Source organism: Anopheles arabiensis, chromosome 3 (assembly GCF_016920715.1).
Source record: "Anopheles arabiensis isolate DONGOLA chromosome 3, AaraD3, whole genome shotgun sequence".
Taxonomy (NCBI): Eukaryota; Metazoa; Arthropoda; class Insecta; order Diptera; family Culicidae; genus Anopheles; species Anopheles arabiensis.
Window position 1 is genome coordinate 25,740,830 of NC_053518.1, and position 21,481 is coordinate 25,762,310.

At 44.0% G+C, this 21,481-nt stretch overlaps 1 protein-coding gene across 2 annotated transcripts in view; it reads right to left on the reverse strand.

Moving 5' to 3' along the window:
* LOC120900378 (1-phosphatidylinositol 4,5-bisphosphate phosphodiesterase classes I and II) overlaps nt 1–21,481 on the reverse strand; it is a 78,072-nt gene that overhangs the window by 10,295 nt on the left and 46,296 nt on the right. For both annotated transcript variants that reach the window (XM_040307277.1, XM_040307278.1), the window contains exons 4-9: nt 11,817–11,950; nt 2,507–2,692; nt 1,420–1,617; nt 1,153–1,335; nt 908–1,088; nt 388–766 (exon numbers count right to left, since the gene is read on the reverse strand). In XM_040307277.1, coding sequence (XP_040163211.1) covers nt 388–766; nt 908–1,088; nt 1,153–1,335; nt 1,420–1,617; nt 2,507–2,692; nt 11,817–11,950 — 1,261 coding nt within the window. The remainder of the gene's footprint in view (nt 1–387; nt 767–907; nt 1,089–1,152; nt 1,336–1,419; nt 1,618–2,506; nt 2,693–11,816; nt 11,951–21,481) is intronic.

Here is a 21,481-nt window from a genome sequence, read left to right on the forward strand (position 1 = left end):
AAACTATCACATCGACACAATGAGCATTCTGAATGCGTTTGACAGTGGGGGAAATCAAAAAGTTTACTGCACCCGTAACTTTTTCCTCCCCTAGCTTCGACAGACAGAAAAATCGATTTGCAAACATCGCAGCGCTCTGGCCGCCCTGTCGACTTCCAACTCCCCACAATCGACTAATGGAAACTCCACTCTTCCCGCCCGTTTGGTTCGCACTGCTCCACCGTTTTTACATCCCGCATTATCTCACCCACAGAGTCACTGGGGGTGGTGGTGTCATTATTCGGTCATTTAAAACGAGCAAAAGCGACAGCAAAATCGAGCAAAAAATAAACAAGAGACTAAAGTGGGTCGAAAATGAGTCCCTCCATCCCCTTGGTGCTGCATTACCTGCATTTGTACTGTTGCTGTTAACGGCCGGTGTGACCCCGGGCGTGTTGCTGGCAGCGTTGGTACTGTTGGCACTGCTGTTGTTAACTGTTGTGGCATGTGCATTAGCTGCGGTACTGTTACTATTGCTCACATTGTTCGCAACAACCGTGGTGCCGGCGGGTGGCGGCGGCTGCTGCGGGCTCGATACAACGGTGGCCGCCTTTTTATGGTGATGATGGTGATGGTGGTGATGTTTTTTCTTGTTTTTAATTATAATCTTGCGCTTCAGCAGGGCGGGCGGCGGCAGCTCGACGTTCGATTCGAGCGGGTGGGAGTCGAGCGGCCGGTCCAGCAGCATGTCGCCGAATATTTCCCGACAGTAGTTTGCTATCTTCGCCTGTTGAATATGACGTGCACAAGCAGAGGCAGAGAGAGAGAAAGAGAGTGAGAGTTTGTGTGTGTAAGCAGATAAGTCGGTGATTATCAGATTAAAAGCAATCAATGTCGAGATTTGATCCTTTGGCCTTTGACCACCTACCTGTTGCCTCGGGTTGCAGTGATTCTCGAAGCTTAGTATCACAGGAAATTCGGACGTCTTGAAGGCGGTCTCGGCAATCGCTTCCAGCACGTCCTTGGCGCAGATCTCCGGCACGAAGGTGTAGCCGTGCACGATCACCGGCTCCTCAGTGCGTCCGTTCCAGAAATCGAGCTCCACACAGCTAGGGGCGCGTGGAAGTGAAACGATTAGCTTTTTGTCGTAACTGCACGATCTGCTCTACTTACCGGCAACCGGCCAACAAACTTTGACGATAGATTTCGACCGAACTTTTGCCCGTCAGCTGATGCCCGGTCAGGTAGGTGTTGTGGGACGAGTTGATGAAGTAGTGCGCCATTGGTTGATCCATATCGTCCGACAGGTCCAGCTTACTCGCCGCCATGATGGGATTATCCTCGGACATCAGATACCTAAAGGCAGCAGGCAGCAACCGGTCAGTACCTTGCAGCTCCTCCCCCGGCGCCCCTAGGGGTCGCCTTCCACTCCTTTCTTACCTCAGGAAACCGTCGAAGCTGAGCTGTCCCTTCTGGGCGTTAAACTTGTTCGGCTCGTACTCCTGGATGAGATCGCGGGCCCGGGCCGTGTTGGCGTACGGGTGCAGGATCTCGTTCAGCCTCGGATCCCGCTGGGTTTTGTTGAGAAAATCGACTAGCTGCGACGTTGACATCAGCCGTCGCTTAGAAGTACCGACACTGGAACGAAAATAGCACGAGCACGAAGCTACCATTTACACGAATGACCCTAAATTGAACCGCTATGTGAATTCACATCGTGCAAGATGATTTGCCGGACGATCTACGAATCAAGCGCACTCCAATCTCCAATCGTAATTCATCAATCTTCGTTCGAGTGGGCACAAGATACCGGCACAAGATACTGTTTGCACAAGAGTGGCGGCGGGGGCTGTAACTATTCTCTGCAGAACAGGGGGCGAAATCGCTTGAAACGGATAACTTACGACCCTTACCTTACCTAGCGCTCGGTCCACATTCACGGGAGCGGGTGGGACTTTTTATCGAAAACCTACTTCAACAAAAAAACATACTCTCATCTTCTCAAATGGTCACCTCGTCTACACTAGACCCCGTAGCGCTTTTGTTAAGCAAGCGACACCGGGAGAGGACGCCAGAACGGCAAAAGTAAACCAACCAGAAGCGGTTCGTTACATCCATCGAATGTTTAACGACTCGAAAGGCGCGCTCCGGGTGCTCGAGGCGTATCAATCACTGTCTTGCCCGAGTCGGTTCCGGTGTGATTCGGTGAAGTGTATAAGCTGCATTCGATCGGTTCTGATTACCATCCCAAGCCAGCCCTCCCCGTTGGATGCTTCCCGGCACAATAATCAATATTTGTGGTACTTCAGGAAGAAGGGCTCTTTTTTCTTTGGGAGAGCTAGAAAGTGGTGTGTGTGTTTTTTTTTGTCATTCTTACCCACTTCTTGATATTGCACAGATAATCCAACAAACACTGAAGTATGCACACGCTGTGCAGACATTTCATCTCATCCCCCGCCTGGCGCCCAGGGCACCCACTTAAACTGCCAGCAAGCCCAACCCCGCCATCCTAGCCATCCATACTTACAGCTCATCGTACACCTTCTCCACCTCGGTGCGCTGGGAAAGGTTTTTGTACAGATTAAAAAAGTCCTCAAACTGGAACTTGGTCAGCGCGAGGGTATCGCCTTTCCCGGACGGCAGCCCCGACACGTCCAGCGCTTTCTCCACCCGCCGCCGGTCGTCCTTGTTCGTGGCGAACGTTTTGATGATGCTGTAGGAATAGAGAAGAGAGAGAGAGACAGTGAGTGAAAAAATGAAGCGAATCAGAAGAATTAAATCCGAATAAGTATGCAAACTGTTGATGGTAGACGATAAGAAGCGGGAGATGCGGAGCGTCCGTCCTGAGAGGACACAAGCACAATCGGGAACTTGATGCGAAACAACGTCGGTAATCCGATCAACCGCATTTAAGTTGTCTGTGTGTGTGATGGAGAGTTTATTTTGCTTCTTTTCGTTATCGCAGGGAAATATTTTTTTCCTTTTGTTGGTGCTCACTATAGACATTCTTTTCTAATGCGCTTTTGGCATTATTGTTTTGGGTTTAGCTAAACGACATCCCACTGCAAAAAGGTGTTATAAGAGTTTTGGTAGGAATGAATGGAAATTGACACGTGTTTCAATTCCCTCGCTTCCAAGAACTCTAAAGAATAAAGGAGCGTTTGAGTGTGTTTTGAATGTGTTTCCGAAAATTCTCGTTGTTGGAGATCGTTTTTCCAGCAAAAAAAAAAAATGAAAAAGAAAATAAGTGCGTGCGTTCTATGGAATTGGTAAATGATCTCGCTAGCCCTCCTATCCTGCTGTAATCATTCATCATGGTTAAGGCTCGAAATTACACTTTTTTAGTCAATTTCTTTATACCCGTGAGCTTCCCTTCCAGACCAGAGCAATCAACTCTGTTCGATGACTTATGGTGAAACGTTTACGAGTTGTTCTTTACTCACCCCGCCCGGGAATGCGAGCACTCCGCTCAGCATAATGAAAGCCATATATTATCCTAGTCTTTTCCAATTTTGTCCAACAACCGGCGACGTTTCGCCACACATAAACACACGCTTTCACAATCGATTTCGACCGACCGCAATTTCACAATTCTTCTGGGAATTGTGAAGACCGGCGGAGAGGAGCTATCGAACGCAGAAGAAAAGAAAACTTTTGGCCTTTCCATCGTGTGTCTTTCCCCCACGTGTTGACAAGCGTACGCCCAAGTCATTTCCAAAGTTACCCCAACAGCAACGATAACGACAGGGAAACATAGGGAAGAACCACAGCAACAAAAACACCATACTGGTGTGCGTTTTCGTCGGCCTCGCGGGTGCAATAACGAGTCTAATGTTGGATTGTCCGCACTGCTGCTTAGCACGTAATAAACGCCACCATTACTTCCCGCAGACACCTGAACCAACGGTGAGTGGGATCTAGGCATCGGACGCCTTAATGTTTCAGCGGGGGACGGCAGGATGAGGAGACCTTCCCCGACTGACCAGAGCATTAAAGTGCTAAGCGTGTGAAGCGTCGGAAGCGAAACTGTCATAATCCTCCCAGGTGGGCCCAGAGCTCGTCGTTTGGCTGGTGGTTTCTTTTCGGAGCTCGTTTATTTGGCATTAGCCGTGTTAGCAGCACATCTGCCCGCTTCCGGTGTACAACAACATGGCCTAGGCTGCTGCTGGAGACGCCGGTGCATGTTTATAGCCATAAATCCACCGGATAATATTGCATGTTAGCTGTGTCAATAAGAAGCTTTTTTTATATTAATCTTTACTCTATTTTTTGCACTCTCTATCTCTCTGTCCGTCTCTGTATAGCTGCAAAGCTACTTTCGACTAACTAGCTTGAGAACGGGCACGTTCTGGACATATTAGATTTCTATCTTTAGCATACCGAGCAACGGTCAACACTGCTTTTGCGGTGGGTGTGCGGTCAACAGTGAAATAGCAATACAAATGAAATGCTAAAGATAGTCCACCCCGACGCGGCAGAAAGGCAAGACTGCACCGGGAGTATGGCGACGTACTCGATGCCTGGGACAACATAAAAAGGGCTGTCCATCATCACCGTATATGCCTGATATGGTAGCCGGAAGGAAGGGGCTTGTTTTTTGTTCGTTCTTTGAAAATATGGTTTGATGTGTTGATTAGAATTTATATGCAATGCATGAAAGCATGTTGTCCGACAAGGAGTAATATTGAATGTTGAAATCTGAAAAATAGTACTTCAAAGCAAGCAATAGTCCCTGTACTGGTGTCTTGTACTGAAATAATGAGTGGGCAGAAGTCGTTTAGGGAAGTGTAGAGTTTAATATTAATTTCCCTACCAAAGGTCAACACTTCTGTCTGTGCCTTAACCTTGACGAACTTGTTCAACAATAATATATAGATTTTGATATGTGTCTCTAGACGCTTCAACTGAAAGTTCACATACCAATTGCTCAAGATGGGATAATTTATGTCCTTAAATATATACTTTCAAACAATAGTTCTAGACAGCATATAAATTACACTTCACCGCAGAAATATTGCTTGAGTTATAGGTTCTACGAAATTTCACAAAATTCCAATTCAAATTCCACGAAAATAACATAAAAATTGCTCCAGAAAAATGTTCCTATCTATATCTATATCGATCTATATTCATCAAATACTCAACCATACCAAACGATTTCTACTGAGCTTGGCATTTAACGGTCAAGAAAAAGCGAAAAAGTTATTTAAAAAAACAACAACTCCCTCCACTTAACTTTCCACCATTGTGTGAAGAAGACCCAGGCGAATAACCACCACCAGACCGACCAGCCATCAATTAAGCTCAACTCCAAGCTCACACAGTTCCAATCGACTTAAGATGTTTGCCAGTTTGCCTTTGCTCGCGCACCAACGTTACACCACCGCTAGGTAAGTACTACCGACGACCATCAAATTGATTCTTACACTTGTTATACATTCCACAACTCGTAATAGCAATTTACGGTCCACTGGGAATCCGCTTACCGGCGGTGGCGGCGAAAGCAGAAAGCACACTTAAAAACATACCGTACCGGGCTGTGCCGATTCTCTCCATGTCGACCTAGACAGGCGATATACCATTTCAATTTACATTAATACGATTACAAACCACCATGCGTCTCCATCTACGGACAGCGGGGCACACTGTAAAATGGAACCAAAAAGAACAATCATCTAAAATGATGTTTGCGCTCGCTGGCTGGTACAAATATTGGCCTTGCCTTTCTTCGTTTGCATACCGAAAAGAAATGGATACTTGCGTGTTTTTTTTTACTTTCCAAGGTGGAAAAACACATGACACATCAGCAGGTCTTTCTTGTGCTGCTACAAATTGACTTACTATTACAGGGTTTCCCACGATTTATTGGTCAGTTCCCATGATTTTTTGGTGCGTTCCCACGATTTTTTGGTCGTATCCCATAGATTTTTGGTTCGTTCCCATAATTTATTGGTATTTTCCGATTGGATATCAATACAATTGCACCAACAAATTCTGGGAAACGACCAAAAAACCGTGGAAACGCACCAAACAAACATGGGAACCCACCAAAAATTGATGGGAACCAACCAATAAATCGTGGGAAACCCTGTAAACGGTTTCACGTGTCTGTTTTGCTGTGGGCATAATTGACACGATATTACTAAAGACAGCAAAGAAGCTGCTCTCTTTTTTTACTGCGCAACACATTCAAACACAAAAAAGCATACCATCATATGGCTTTCATCATCAAAAAGATGATAAACTAATAAAAGTACAGAAAAATAAGTAGGTCGCCGCAACCAGCTCAAAAAAAAAACAAGACAAAACTCCTACACGGAAGGGACCATTTCAACAAAATGTGCGCGTAAAGCAAAATTTAAAATCCTTTCACCAGGAGGAAGCCCCACAACATTGCCCAACAGGCGCTTGCGGAGCGGATCCGTACGACCAGAGCGAGCTTTCCTGTGTCGTGTGCTAAAAATACAGCGATTGTCATTTCATCATCCACACTACGTGCCATTGTAGAACATTCGTCCGTGTACGGGAACTGCCGCGTTTCGGTCCCCCGTATCTCTCCCATCACCACGCTTCTTAGCTTAATTTCCTTACCTTCCTGCCTCGGTGGGCGAAGCATTATTTCAACCCATCCATTAAAAACTCCTCAATTTTCGCCTCGACCAAAGTGGCGCACGGTGGTGGTGTAAGCCAGACACGGTGGCCTGATGGCCAGACAATGATGGAGAGCAAAATCTTATCACCATTTATGCAACAACACTCCGCTAACAAACCGAGCGTAGCAATCGGTGTCAAAGCTGCCCGTCACGGTACCAGTACACCCCGTCATCCGGTCCGGCCACCGTCCAAGCGGGCAATGTGAGAAGGAAAAAGTGCTGCTGCTGCTGGTGCTACGACAGCAAAACACCCAATCTGCCAACCTATTTTCTCATTTCGGCGCGATAGTACACGCTCGTTGCTGGTGCATTAAAACTGGACGTCAAAAGAGGGAGAGAGAGAGAGTGTGTGCGACACGAGGAAACGTTCACTTGCGTCAGCGAAAAAGGTTTTTGCAGCCTGGTTCATATTTTTTTGTACTGAAGCATCAGTTGAGGTACCGGTAGGATTCCCGTCATTTCCCAGTTTCCCACGACAATGTGAACCGATGATGAACGCGCGCGAGCCACCCATTGAAGCATATCCCTGGGATACACAACCTTGGAACCTCTTTTTCATGGTTTCCCTCAATTTGCGTGACTTTGCATAACTTGTTGTGTCGCATCGCCCAGCGCCCTTGTGCTCGGTAGCAATGCGTGCCTCCCGAAGCAAAAAAAAACACAGTTTCCTAAAGAAGTGTCCTGTCAGGTTTCCGCGCGTTGAGTGATTTTGTCTCTCCTTAGTTTTTTTTTCGCCAATATCGAAAATCACAAACCATCTGGTTGGTAGAATGTATGTTAAAGGGAGCAAAAAGATGACGCTATTGAAGCTTGTCCTTGAGCATTACTATATTTTGTTAGTGGTTGTATTCATCAAGATACTGCGTTTATATTTTTACCACAGAAGGTAAATAGCAAAAGGTAGACCTTCAATAAACAATATTATCAAAAAAAGTTTAAAGTGTACCCAACAATAAAGCACAGATTTTAACATCATGTAGTATTGTGTAGCATCTAGATTCTAGTTAGAAATCATTGCAATGTGTACATGACAAAGCCTGTTGATAGCATGACTTAATTGTTTTAGAATCCATTTTAGATTTTGATCTTATTCATTTAAAATTTCATAAAATACCAAATATTTAAAATCATAGTAGGAAAAATAAACATCAAATAGAACAACGGAAACATCTTATATATTGTTTATTTGTCGTTAGGCAAATAGGTCAGTCCTGACCAGACATGATTTCAAGATGTTCGATGAAAAAATATAAACAAACGCCGAATCGAGGTAGGCTCGATCTTACCTCTTTGAATCAGGAGATAGTATTGAATTTTTTAAGCTGAAGTATAAATATTGTTTCAGAAAAAGTTAAAAATTTATTGAATCGATATTTCAATCCAAATACGCAAAGCGTTATAACCATCAGGTTATTCAGTAGAGGTCAATCGATCGGAACCAATGTATAATTCGTGGAATATTGTTACAAAAGAAATCAATAAATTACTTACTTACTTACTTACTTACTATTGAATCGATATTTCAAAACTAATTTAAAGTACTATAACCCATTCAAGAAAAAAAGTAAAAAGACATTAAGACAATTTTAAAATGCATCCTTCTTTTTACACATGTGGTGGAACGTATTTGTCAAATGGAAACGATCCGGATGATAAATATTGTTCCACTGACAGGCTGACATTTCAGCTTGTTGACTAGAAATAGAAAACAGATAAATGTTTAAAAAAATCCAAAGCAAAAGTTTTCTTAAAACATCTAGAACCATCCATAAAACATTTGGAACCTTCCATTAAATAATCATAAAAACCTCCGTGTGGTAAAATCATAACAACTTCCAAAGATAAAGCTTACACATTTACTTTAAGCTAATATGAAACATAGATGAGTAAATAAAAGATGGATCTTAAATTGTACCCAATTGTACACTAAGCCACACTAACGAAGCTCAACTGTAGGCAATCAATACATATTTCAACGTCCAAAACAGCTCTGTTAACGAAGGTACAAAACAAAACACACAAACACACAATGTCATCAGCTGTCACCTGATGTTTATTTACGTAGCAAGCACAACAAACGCGACCACCGTCCGTGACTTCCATTGGCATTGATATGGACCGACCCGAGGAAACCACGGAAACTACCGACTCATCGATTGAATTAGAACCAGGAAGTGACACTACCGGAAAGCCATGGCCAAACCGACGGCGGTGAACCCAGCGAATCGAAAGGACTTCCCGGGCTATCATAGCTTCGACCTTCCGGCTGCCGATCGATCACCTGCGCTAATGTAATTCTCGTGTTCCGGTTGACCGAACCCATTTATTAACCCGCACACACACACATACACGTACACACACCCGGCAAGTATTTGCCTGTTGAGAAAGTCTTTTCGCTAAAGCCATTCGGATGAAGGAAACCCCCACAGCCAATAGGGCTTTTCCCTTTTCCGATCCATCCGGGCGTGCAGTAGCTGTGTGTGCGTGTGCGTGTGTGTATGTGTGTGTGTGGGCACGACCTTATGACTGGCCTGAAAGACACACGTACACCGCACGCGGACTGGTTTTATGTGTCCATATATCATCCCTATCGGCAGCCCGTTAGATAGATTATCTAGCCACCCTTTTTGTGCCCAGTTTCTATATTTGTTCTGTGTGCATGTGCGTGTGTGTGCGGGCGCGTTATTTGCGAATTTGCTACCCAAAAACGCTCGTCGAAAAAGGTCCCGATCGTATGTTTTTCGCTGACCTTTCCCTTTCACCACTGATCTCATTGCAATGCATTTCATTTTGGGTGGCTTTCAGCCATACATCTACGATTTTTTTAGTTTTGGTATTGGAAGGTCGCACACTGCATTGCCACGCCTCAGCGCCAATCGTAATGAATGGTCGTTGAAGTGGCGAACGTTCGGTTACTTCGAATTGGACGTGAAATCGATTTCCGAACTCGATTTTTGCTCTTTGGAAAGCTATTGGAATTTGAATAAGGTTCCGGGATGGCGAGCCTGTTCTTAACCGAGCGCTGTAGCAATACTTGAAGCCGCGTAAAGTGCGTTCTTCCAGTGAATCGGTTCAGAAATAGGAGAAAGTAAATAAAGGAACAGATAGTGTGCTTGCCGTTTGTGTGGAAAGCTTTTCCACAGCTGTTTAGGCCGTTGTTTTATTCGTAGCAGCATAAATACGCCATTCCAAGTGAATTCATCCTAGCTTGTTTTATTATAAGCTTCATTGAGGGGTTTTCACATTATCTCCACATGTTGCAACGCCAGCCCATCCAATGTGATTAAATTTTAGTTTCAGTCCCTAGATTAAGCCCAAAAAGTTAAGCAATCTAACTGAATCCTTTCATCTAATTAATTGTATCATGTTTACAAGCTTCTTCTACAATTTAAGCCCTTCTTGCAATTATTGTTTTTTTTCATTCCCAGTAATGCCTAGACTGCAAAGCATTTCTTTTAAGTACTGATATGACTTTTAAGTACTTTTAAGTTTGAATTTGGTTAATTCTAATGGCTATAACGATAATTAAACTTTACATCTCATTAATTCCAAGAAACAAGTTCAGAAATATATGATTGATATTATACATGAATTAATGTTTGCCTTCCTAATCACATCATAATCTTATTGAATGTATTTTTTCTCTAGCGAATATTCTTACGAAGCAAATTAGAATTTAATTTATATAAAATTCCCTCCTTCTCCAACTTTTCCGCTCTTTCAAAATCGCTATCTTTCAAAAATTAACCTAATATTCCACTCCAATTCCACCAAACATTGCATCACGCTTCAAAGTCTGTGCCAGTGTCCCAGTGGCGTCCCTGCAGGGATGCAGGGCTTGGGAAAGCATTAATTTTTATATCCAGCCACACTCCAACTTCACCCAAGCCCGAGTGTTCCAGATTGTGCCACGGGGCGGAAATTATGTAAATTTCCCCTTTTCAACCAACCGCAAACGTCACTAATGCCAGCAGCATTCAAAGGCAGCATTTCCCAGTGGCAGAAGCAACCATGCCCCACCAACTCTCATAAGGACACGGACCTTTCATCGAAGCGTTCGAGATGAAAGTGTGGGGAAAGTGGAGCAACACAAAAAAAAAACAAACAGATATGGTAACACAACCACATCGTCATTTCCTAAGCGACCTAATTTGATACGATAAATTAATATGCACGGGTCCGCGAGATGGTGAGTGAGAAAATTGTTCCACATCGCGTTTCCGGTCGTATTAGCAATTGCGCGCCGCTTCCTACCCCTGCCGAGGCGGGGGCAAAAGGGAAGAAACGATATTGAAATGGTAATAAAAATAGGACAAATTTTATATTTTTACATCTGTGCACTTTCCACTGCTCCACCGTGTCGGGAAACAGAGCGTGAGAGTTAAAAAAAATATGTCGGAAAGTCAAATCAAACAGTCAACGTTTTGCCACTCACCGGTGGGAAAGAAGTAGCTCTGGAGGGGGCAGAAAAAAGGGAGAGAGAGAGAGAGAGAGAGAGAGAGAGAGAGAGAGAGAGAGAGAGAGAGAGCAAAGTGCAAATCACAACTGCAAACATCCATCGGACACGAGTCAAAAGTGTCCTCCGCTGTCGAGTGGGGTACAAGTTGAAAATTAAAATAACATCGCGCGTGTTCCGGACGATACCGGCTGTGGATGTAAGAAAAAATAAAATCAAAACCACTCCCGGGAACCCATTTCCGGTCACTTTACTCAAGCAAATGCAACAGCAAAAGCCAGCAAGTGGAAATGAAAAGCGGAGAGAGAGAGAGAGAGAAAGGGAAAGAAAGCGCGAGAAAAGGAACACCCCGAAGGCAACCAAAAAAGGAAAACAGAAAAAGGGCCATCCGTCCATTCCACCCGCTGCCATCGCATTTTTTACAAAATGAAGTCGTACAGTCAGGAAAACTGCCCCGCTCCGAAAAAAAAAAAACGGAGGGGAAATGCAAATATTTCTTTACGTCCACTGCGGGGTTGTCTTAATCATCTCTTCAGCAATTTTGCTTTCGTACTTTGCTTCCACCGTCCGCGTCCGCGAGTCCGATCCCAAAGTGCCAAAGATGATTGGCTCTGTGGCAAGCGCCGGCAGCCTCCCAAAGGGCCCAACGGGAAGATGGGGCCAACTTTCGAGTAAATGGTGCGGAGTGTAAAAAGGTGCAAGAAGAAGAAAAAAAGGGTCCTACTTACTTCTTTACCGGAATCTTGCCACTCTTGTCGACCTGCAGGCAAAGTTTGGTGTACGCCTTCTGGAGAAACATGATCGCCGGACCGTTCAGCTGGGTCAAGTTGTACGCCATCCGGATCAGCTCGTCGCACCACAGCTGCGGTAACGGGGAGATATAGAGAATGTGTGTAAAGGTAAGAGGGTGTGTGCGCGTTAGATATAATTAATGTCTGTTCGGTACCCCGCCGGGTAGATGGAGAAGTATAAACGGACGAGATAAAAACATTAGAGTTGAGCGTTAAATAAATAGTACAACAACCGTGACACACGTTTCCTTCTCCCCGCTCTCGGTGTTTGATTAGGTGTTTCATTAAGTGCTGCTAGTTGCGGTACGATATTTGCAGTGCAAATAGGGATGTGAGGCGTTTTTCATTTCAGCTTTCCAACTCGAATAAAAAATAAATAATATTTAAAGCTAAATAGAGCACCCTCAATACGTCAAAGTTTGTATCATAGTTCAAAAATTGGTTGTAATTACACGCTTCAAAACAGGCTCAAGTTAGATACATTTTTTTTCTAAATTCTGCAAAAATGTTGCTACCCAAACACTTTTTCTGCAACCGAAGCTTTCCACACAAAAACCGCGTCAGATGAACCTTGATGGCCGCTCAAAGCGGCCTCACTCTCTAGCAGTTTAGTATATTTATTTCCAAAAGAAAAACAAACTACCGGAACAGCAGCAGCAATAGCGAAAACAAAACAACAAAAAAGCTCACCCAACCCCTCCGCCCAACCGAGCCACACGACCGCGAAATGAAACTTTTAATTAGTGCCATTTTTTAGCTGGCCTGGGTTCTGTCGGTGTGGTTTGCGCGCACGATTATGCTCGGCAGTGTGATGAAAAGGAGCAAAAGGAAGGGGGCGGCTGCAGAGAACAGGGAGGACTGGCAGATAAGAACGTTCCGCGTAATGGCGTGCACTGGCGAGAGTTTCACTGACGTCATTGGGTACGGCTGGACCTAAGGGCCGCAACTGCTGCCGCCGCCGCCGCCGCACACATAATAAGCCACAGGGATGCGTTGCTGCCTTATTTAACCAGGATACACAGACCCACACATACACACACAGCTCCGAACTGTTCTGACGCGTGAAAAGCTGGTCGGTTAAATATGGATCCGGCTACGGGGTTGCATGTGGCCACATACATCACTGCGGCCTTCCTGCGGCTCGTTGCTACCGCGAGGAAATAATCGAATTCCCGGCGGTGTGAGTGTGTGTGTGTGTGTGTGTGCGTTAGCAAAGGGGCAAAGTGTATTGAAGTGTAGTGAATCGAACCCCGCGCGGTGGTGCCCGGTGTTATTGATTTTTCCTCACAATTTCCACGTCAAACCCGCGGGCCTGCACAATTTCGCAGCTCATCAGTTAAATTGAGCGGGTGGAGAAATATTGCAGCAGTGTAGAAAATATAAGCAAAAAAAACAACTACAAGCCCACTGGGAGCAGTATCTACCCTTTCTGACGAGCGTTTGATTCGTTAGTTATGCTTGTGCGTGTGTTGCACATTACCGTGTGAGCATCATAAGGATGGGGTTGAAAAATTGTAGCCCGTAGTGATGAGTTCCATGGAACGAAAGGTTCGATAGGTTGAGCCCGCATGCATTATTGATTCGTTTTTTATTGGAGAGAGAGAGAGAGAATGGGTTAATGCTGCTGTAAAAACGAAGAACCTTCGAGTTTAAATGTGTAACAGTCTTAAAAAGATACTTGGAGACTTTAAAATACTAAAAATGTAAAAGCTATTGCCAAGCAAAGGCTACCGTATAATGTTCTAATATGTCAAACCCATGCAAGCTACTCTACGACATTTTCTATATTTAAGTATCCTTAGAAGAGTTGACAGCTACGGTCAAACTAACTTCAAGAGAATTCCATACCCTAACCATTTATAGGGCTACTTCTTGACTAGCCATTGCATGCGACCAGCTAACTTGCTTTCATTGACAGTTGTGTCCACAGGTAAGGACAGAGTTCCTGCAGCTGCTGGAAGATAAATATTTCACCAGACAGACACGCGAGTGCAGGGAACAAAAATAACACAGTTCGACTCAATGATTGCAGGTCACAAAACTAAAACGCTGTCATCGACTCCGCTACTATCTGGCGGTGAAACGGAAAATGCTTAGCATGTGCTAAATGAAATATCGTTAGAAGAGTTCCCCGCGTCACCTGTGTGTGTGTGTGGCCACTGTGTGAAGTTTCGTGGAAATAAAAAGTGCCCGTCCTCCTACCTAAACACAGACACACACACACACCCCTGCCCAGCCCGCACGTCGGAAGTAAAGTCAAACGAATGGACTAGCGAATGAGGTCCACACCCACTGAAAAGAGCAACGAAAAAGTAGTACAGAAAACAGTGCCGGACTCGGAAGGTAGCAACCGGACAGTAATGGACAATGGGACACGTTTTCCCTTTTGCATCCTAGCATTGCCATCCCCCCACCTTCCACCACCAATACCTGACCTACATCAATGTTTATCTAGCCGTCCGCCGGATGTCCCATTCTGCAAAGGCACTGCAAGTTGGCAATATCTATCCACGCTCTGCATGTGCCCCTTTGCCGTCGTGCTTTGTGTGTGTGTGTGTGTGCAATGTAAATTGAACTACCATTCCCGGGATGGTTGGCAAAGGTTGGAAACTGACTTCAGGCAGTGCGGGAGGTACGACGGTATCAGCGAGGAAAGAAAAACTTTCGACGTGCACACAGACAGAAAAGTTGGTCAGTTTTGGTTTCACATTTTTGCGGAAAGTCATCCCACCACCCGGGGCGGATGGTGCTGAAGCCATGGGTTGTGCGGTTTAGTGGAGCGATTGTAGAGGCATGCCAGCAAGAAAAACATTACACAGAACCTTCTACCTCCATCCGGGCGTAATTGCTAGCGGAGAAGTGTGTGAGTACATGCACGTACCATCGGTACCATACAGTGCAATGTAGTTTTGTAGCATAGTGCAACAACTTCAACGCATTCGCTTTAGATTCACAGTGTTTTAACTGCCTTATAAATGCAGCACATTCTTCTAATTGCATTTTGATTAACTTGAAACAGGAAGTCGCTTAAGTTATTCACAATTTTCGGTTAAACATTTTATTCGTACGTTGGTTGATTGCATTTTAATAGCTCAACACGATACGTTTTTCGCTACAAAATGAACTCAACATTCTACAACGATCATCTCGTTTTTACAACACATATACTTAGGTAATCGACTGTATACTATAATACCCGCAGTTTGTAACAAGCCAAGCAGTAGTTGAAAAAGTTTTCCTTTCCCTTTAACCATTTTAACCACTGCAGCGTGCCCACAACTGTAACTGCAATCAGCCCAGAAGAACCAACGCCACCCGCGATCCACGAGGTTCTTCGTAGCACACTTTTTCTGCCCAGGTTCCCGGGACTCTGCGCGCAACATGTTTGTTCCTGCAACCCCGGGAACGGACTGAAAGGTTTCAAAACCGAGGGAGTATAGTGGTAGTGATTAGCGGTCAGTAGAGGAGCCCGGAAAGACCAAAGCGACCATTTTTGTGGAGAGAGGGACAGAGAGAGAGAAAGAAAAAGCGTTCCGGCGAAAGCGTTTTATCTGCAAAGGAAGTAGCAGCAACTTTCCAATCGAATTAAAATACCGAAGTACACGGCGAAAGTTTTGCAAGCGCTCTGTTTTCCACTTGACTAATAGTGCCCCAGGGCCAAGGAACGGGAATGATGGTGAGACAGGAAGGAAGCTACGTTATGTAAACCGGTGCAGACCAGTTGCCGGAGGGTTTACACTTTGCAGCAACAAAATTTAAAGAGAGAGGGAGAAAGAATCGGTATTAAGGGGTAAAAAGAGCTTTAACATTCATTTAATAGCTGATCTACTTGGAACGAAAATAACGTTTCCATGGTAGCTCGAACGCGCATTTGCTCAATTACTAGAACAAATGTGAACGACGCCTGGCACCCGCAAGGGTTGGCACACGCTATTCCATCGCAACAACGCCGACTCATCACTTCCACTGCCATTTAAATAATTGCCCTTCCCAGTTTTAAAAGGATCCATAATCCTATTACCCTCAAACGCTTGCCAGTTCTGCGCCCGGTAAAGGTGTTCTGCGCTCCACCTCTATTACCGCTCCAACACTCACTTGCATCTCCCCTACCACCACGGGAAAGTTGTTGATTGAAGTGATTCTAAATTAATCCGATACTCATCAACCTCTTTATCCCGGTTTGACCCTACTCACGCAAAGCGGCAAGAAACAAGGGTACCGTCCTGCCCACCGGATACACCTTCCTGGCTCCAGTTGTCTCCAGTGCATTGTCATGGGCCACCAGCACTAACAGCGGGCTAACTAGCAGGAATTCATTGCCACCCAGCACACCTACATACAACGCAAGCTGCAACTCACGGTTGTGTTTATGCGCGACCGTTTTTTCCGTGCCTTTCACAGCACTGCGTATGATCGCCCCCGGGTTAGATGTATGAAATTGGAAATCCTTTAGGGCACAGTTTACTCGCCGTTCATGCAGGTGACGGCTGTATGTACGCGTCAGAAGCCAACGTCGCACAGGCCGGGCATCTAGCAGCTTGTTATGCGTTTCTGAACGGTACCATCATACCTTCCGCGCGCTTTCAAGCTTTTAATCATGCTTCCAATGAAGTAGTTTCACCTTACGCCAGGGGACGGCAACCTTAAACAAGTTAATGGAGTATCACTAGTCTTTCAACTGATATTGAAATGAAAAGCCTCAAATATTATTGTAGTTTTTGACCAGAGAGATTGCTAGGTCTAGGTTGTCTACCATTAGACTATCCTATTGGCAGATTTATACATAGAAATATCTATTGAATTTTATTAGGCTTGTGCTTATTTATTATGGTATCATATTCAATTGCCATAAATTGCAATTATTTGCCATAAACCGGGGGAAAATTTGAGGTTTTATACAATTTACAATACATCATATTCTAATTATTTTATCTTCTTATTCAGAGGCACTTGGTCCTTTTTCTTGTATTTATTCGTCATTAAGTCTTCTGATGTTCTGCTATTACAGCAACCAGATGAGTAATAATGTGTGCAAACAATTTGATATAACGCTAAAATTAGCTTATTTGAATTGTCTTTTACCCTAATAATGAAATGCTTTTGAAGTTGAGAGCATGATCACAGAAAAGTAAAATGATTGTTTTTTAGTACAACAATGATACTAATTATTACATGACCCATGAAAATAAAAAAATCAATAATGATTCACGTAAAGTTATGTGAATCGATTTCTCGTCCATCCTTTCCGAACACTGACCCGAGGCCGCATCCCTTGGCCCATATGCCGAGGCGACAACACTGCTAGCAGTTTTGTGCGTATGAAGACGCATATTTCCGGTTCCGACAGTGGGCCTCTCACGGCATCAAGCAACGCTTCCGTCCCAGAAGCTTGTCTATGGCACTGTTTGGACACGGCATGTCTCGTCGTTCTGCTGGTGCCTGCTCTGCTACTGACAGCCTGCCAGATACCAGTAGACTAGATTCCTATTTAAGGTTGGCAGGCGAACACACGCCATCTTCAATCCTCCTACCCCGTTAATTTCCCCGCGCTCGGTGCGTGCTGGCAGCGTGGGCCGGTGTCGTCAGACGTCGGTACGGTTGAGAGCACACATTTTCCACCGGAACGACCCAAACAAGCAACTCCCTTTTCCCGGCCCGTTTAGCTTTTGCGCGAAATGCGTGTGTTTTCGCAGGTGATGATGGCTTTGTTAGAGCCGGGCTAAATTGAACCCCCGTTTTAAATGCACCCGCTGTTCCCGTGCGCGAGCCCCGTCATCACCTGTCTGTGTCGCATCCGGTACAGCTCTACGCTCTGGCCAGCAAGGACGGCCCGGCTGGCTGAGAAATTATGCTCGGCAGCAGTGTCACGATGAATTTTGGACGATGGTTGGTCAGGTTTGCTTTGCACGCTGCCGCCTAGCCGGTGCGTTGGAAAGCATTTAGCGGAATTGTTTCCGTTCTACCTGCACTCAGTCGACGGCGCCGAACGGTGGGGCAACATTTTGCGCGTGAATTTAGCCGCGCTTTTTCCCAATAAGTAGTGCAAATGTAATTAAAATTCTCTACCCCACAAGGGGCAGTGCGTGAATTTTTCGCACCATGATAATTGGATTTTCTCCTCAAGCCAGAGGGGAGCCGTTCAAACTATCGCACGAAAAAGGAACGCCATCGCTGTCGCAATATATTCCACGCGCAACTTTCTCACCCAAGCAACAAACAAAGACTCATTAGCCTAACGCAACAATGTACCAAAAATTATCCCCCAGCCTATCGTTTCGCCGTGGTTTTGCAGAAGGCTTAGCAAAGACAATCACTTTGCCGGCAGCAAAATCCATCCAAATTTTCAAATGTGGTTGCTTCTTTCGGTCGCCCGCCCCAAAATTGCGTCCACGAAAAGGTCCTTCTCCCTTGGCCCATCGTTTAGTTTCTCGGATCAGCACAGGCCGCAGCCGAAATGAGAAGGGGAGAGAAACTTCCCAAGGGCAGATAAACATTAAATTAATTATTTAACTTTCTTCATTAATCAACTTTCGAGATGATTCCTTTCCGCAGGCACCAAAACAACCGGAAAGGGCAAAGGTAGCCATAGGTGGTGGTAAAAACATGGGCCGGATAGTGTTCAAGTCGCAACACTCTACACTTTGCCCGACCTGCCACGCTATAACACTAATGCTGTGGTAATGCTTCCCTGCCGGTGACATTAAGACATTAAGGTGGAAAGTTTCGGGCGTTTAAAGTTTGCCTAAATAGGCAAACCAAAAGCGATGGCGAACTGCTTAGACGTTGTAAGCGAACTTACCAATTTATTAGTAACATTATTAACTATAGCAGCAGCAATTATTCAAAACCTTGTTAACATGGTGCTAATAATGTAAATCATTTTGACACGTGTTACGCTTACGTGTGTAAGTGGTTTATACTCCAAATTCGTTAGAATAAAATGATTTCTAACAATTGAAATTGAGCTCAAATTTTAAAACACTTCTTAAGCAAATTGTTATGAATTATGTTTAGCTAAATATTCTCAAATCTGTACCGCAGAATGGCGTTACAAATTATTGATTGCTCTGTTTCCTTCATTTAAAATGCCTTCCAGCATCATTTCCGGAGCTCAAATACTTTCACACTTTTCATTTCCCGAACTCATTTATTATGAATCGGCTTAAAATGTAGATGGGAGCTAAGCATAATAAAACAATTCAATGTAGCACTGTGCTTTGATTCTGTTTCAATATTTGATGTAATATTTGATCAAAATGTTTCACTTGAACAAGTCCACGAAACAAACCATTGAATGTATCAGATGCAGTGGCTTAGCAAATGATGGATGTGAAATAAATTACAGTAAGCAGCTCAAGTCATTACAGCAACTTTACCTATTATTCAAGTACAAGGGTATGGAAACTCATCACCGAAAAGAGACATTATTTCCATCCGCCATTCTCATTAACAAGACCTGAGGGAATACAACAGCGACCGGCGTTGTGTAATTGAAAATAAAATCGGTCATAATTAGAACGTTTTTTTTGCCTGGTAGAGCGGTTTCTACATTAAATTTCTTAAACAAAAGAAGCTCTCCCAGCCGCTTTGCAGAATACGAAATTCTTATTAAGCAGTTTTTTTATCTATTTCATTACAACGTTGTAAGACGGTTTTGATTTTTTTTGTTTTGCTTGATTACAAGCACGCCCTAGCTTATGTCTATTTACCCATAGCTTCTGGATACTTCTTCCTGCACACATCGAAGAAAAAGACACGTCCCAAGTCTCGAACAGCACACGGACGACACTAATTCGTTCGACAAGTGGCTCTCCATGCGCTCGTTGCTGGTTAAGAAACGCAACAAACAAATCGGTCCTGTTTCGTGACTGAATGTCATCAAAACGAGTAGCAACAGCACGGATAGTAGTTGGAAATGATTGTTTACGTGCTACAATCGGACGTAAACACTCTGATGCAAAACGAGCGTTATAAAACCGACGGGTACGATGACGTGCGGTCAACGGACAGATGATGATGATCGAAAGCAAGCTTTCGGTTTGTTCCATTTACCCTTCATTTCCACAACGGGTCCCAGGGATTCTAACATACCTTGTGGCTGCAAGGCTCTAATGGTGTGCATTTTAATTACATCATGCAAGTGGAAACAGTATCATTGCGGCACTACTTGAATTGAGCTCTTTGAGGAAGGCATAAAATGAAGCATTCCCAAGTCTCCTCGAGTACGGTGAGTTTAAGCTGGTGCTTATACCGCCCGGAACTGGAGTTATGATTATGTAGCGACCAAAAGCTGTCAAGGGAAAAACGCATAACATCGCACTGCACTGCTGCATACGGTCGGTTCCACGGCGGAGAGAAACAATCGTCAAAATTCGTATAAAAAGCGAAAAGGATAATAAGTTCCGTCGTTTCATTACTCTTCGTCATCGTGCATCATTTTTTACTCGTAATCATCATTTTCCGACAACAGGGAATGCTACAAACATCCCTCTCCAACGTTCATTTTGATAACATGGTGCGGCAAGGAAGTAGAGCAAGCATGAAAAAAATGAGCTTTTCCATTTGCCAGAGGGACAACCATTTCGTACGCCGTACGTATAATGACGTTTATGGGGCACATCACGGTTGCGTAGCTCCACAAAACCAACAAACGATGCTTGTTGTCGTGACAGCAGGAAAAGTACAATAACATAGCATTGCTTTGCGCATGAAACGTGAATCCTTTTTTATTTTATCTTCGTTTGTCTTTTCTTTTTCTTTTATATTTTTGAGACGAAAGAGAAAGAAAACGAACATCGCTACAAAGCACAAACAAAGCCAGATATCACAACGACAGACGAAAAACAAACCTCCCCCAAAAGGGATAAGCCATTCTATCGCTGTTTTTTGTTTTACAAGCATTGTTTTTTCTCTCTTCAAGATTAAGATTATACATGTAATTTTGTTGCGTTTTTGTTGTTTTGTTTTCTCGTCTGTTGTTTACAATATATCATCAATCATATTGTTACTAGTTGTTAGAATATTCCGCTAAAAACATGATTTTTGAGTTGACAACTAAAATACTAATAGGCTATAAATCTGCGAGTTGTTTTGCAATTGCTCTACTCCAATACTTTACTTCATGTTCATTCATTTCATGTCTAAATGACAAACAAAATATCACCTTTCCAACATCCAAGAAAAGAAAAAAAATCTTATTCCACGTATTTGTGATGAATGAATGACATGCTTACCTCAGGGTATTGTTTTAAAAATACAGGAAAATCGCAACATAATACGCACTCGCGTATTTATGATTTAAATTGGCAATATAAACAGATTTTAGTATTAATTTTTTCTAAAAGAAAACACATTCGTAAGAATTCATTTTAGCTCTCGCTGCGAAGTATTCCATTTTGGTACGAATTGCACTAACTATTTCGATACGAGATGAGAGCAATCCCATAATAAAATAAAGGCATTTAACTCGCTCTATGTTGTGCAAGTGGCCAAACAACCTTCCCAACCACAGTCAATTTTCGTCTTTGAATAATTGACCGCTTTTCATCGACCAGCTTTGGTTTCTCCATCCAAAATCCCATAATGCCGCTCCTACCATACCA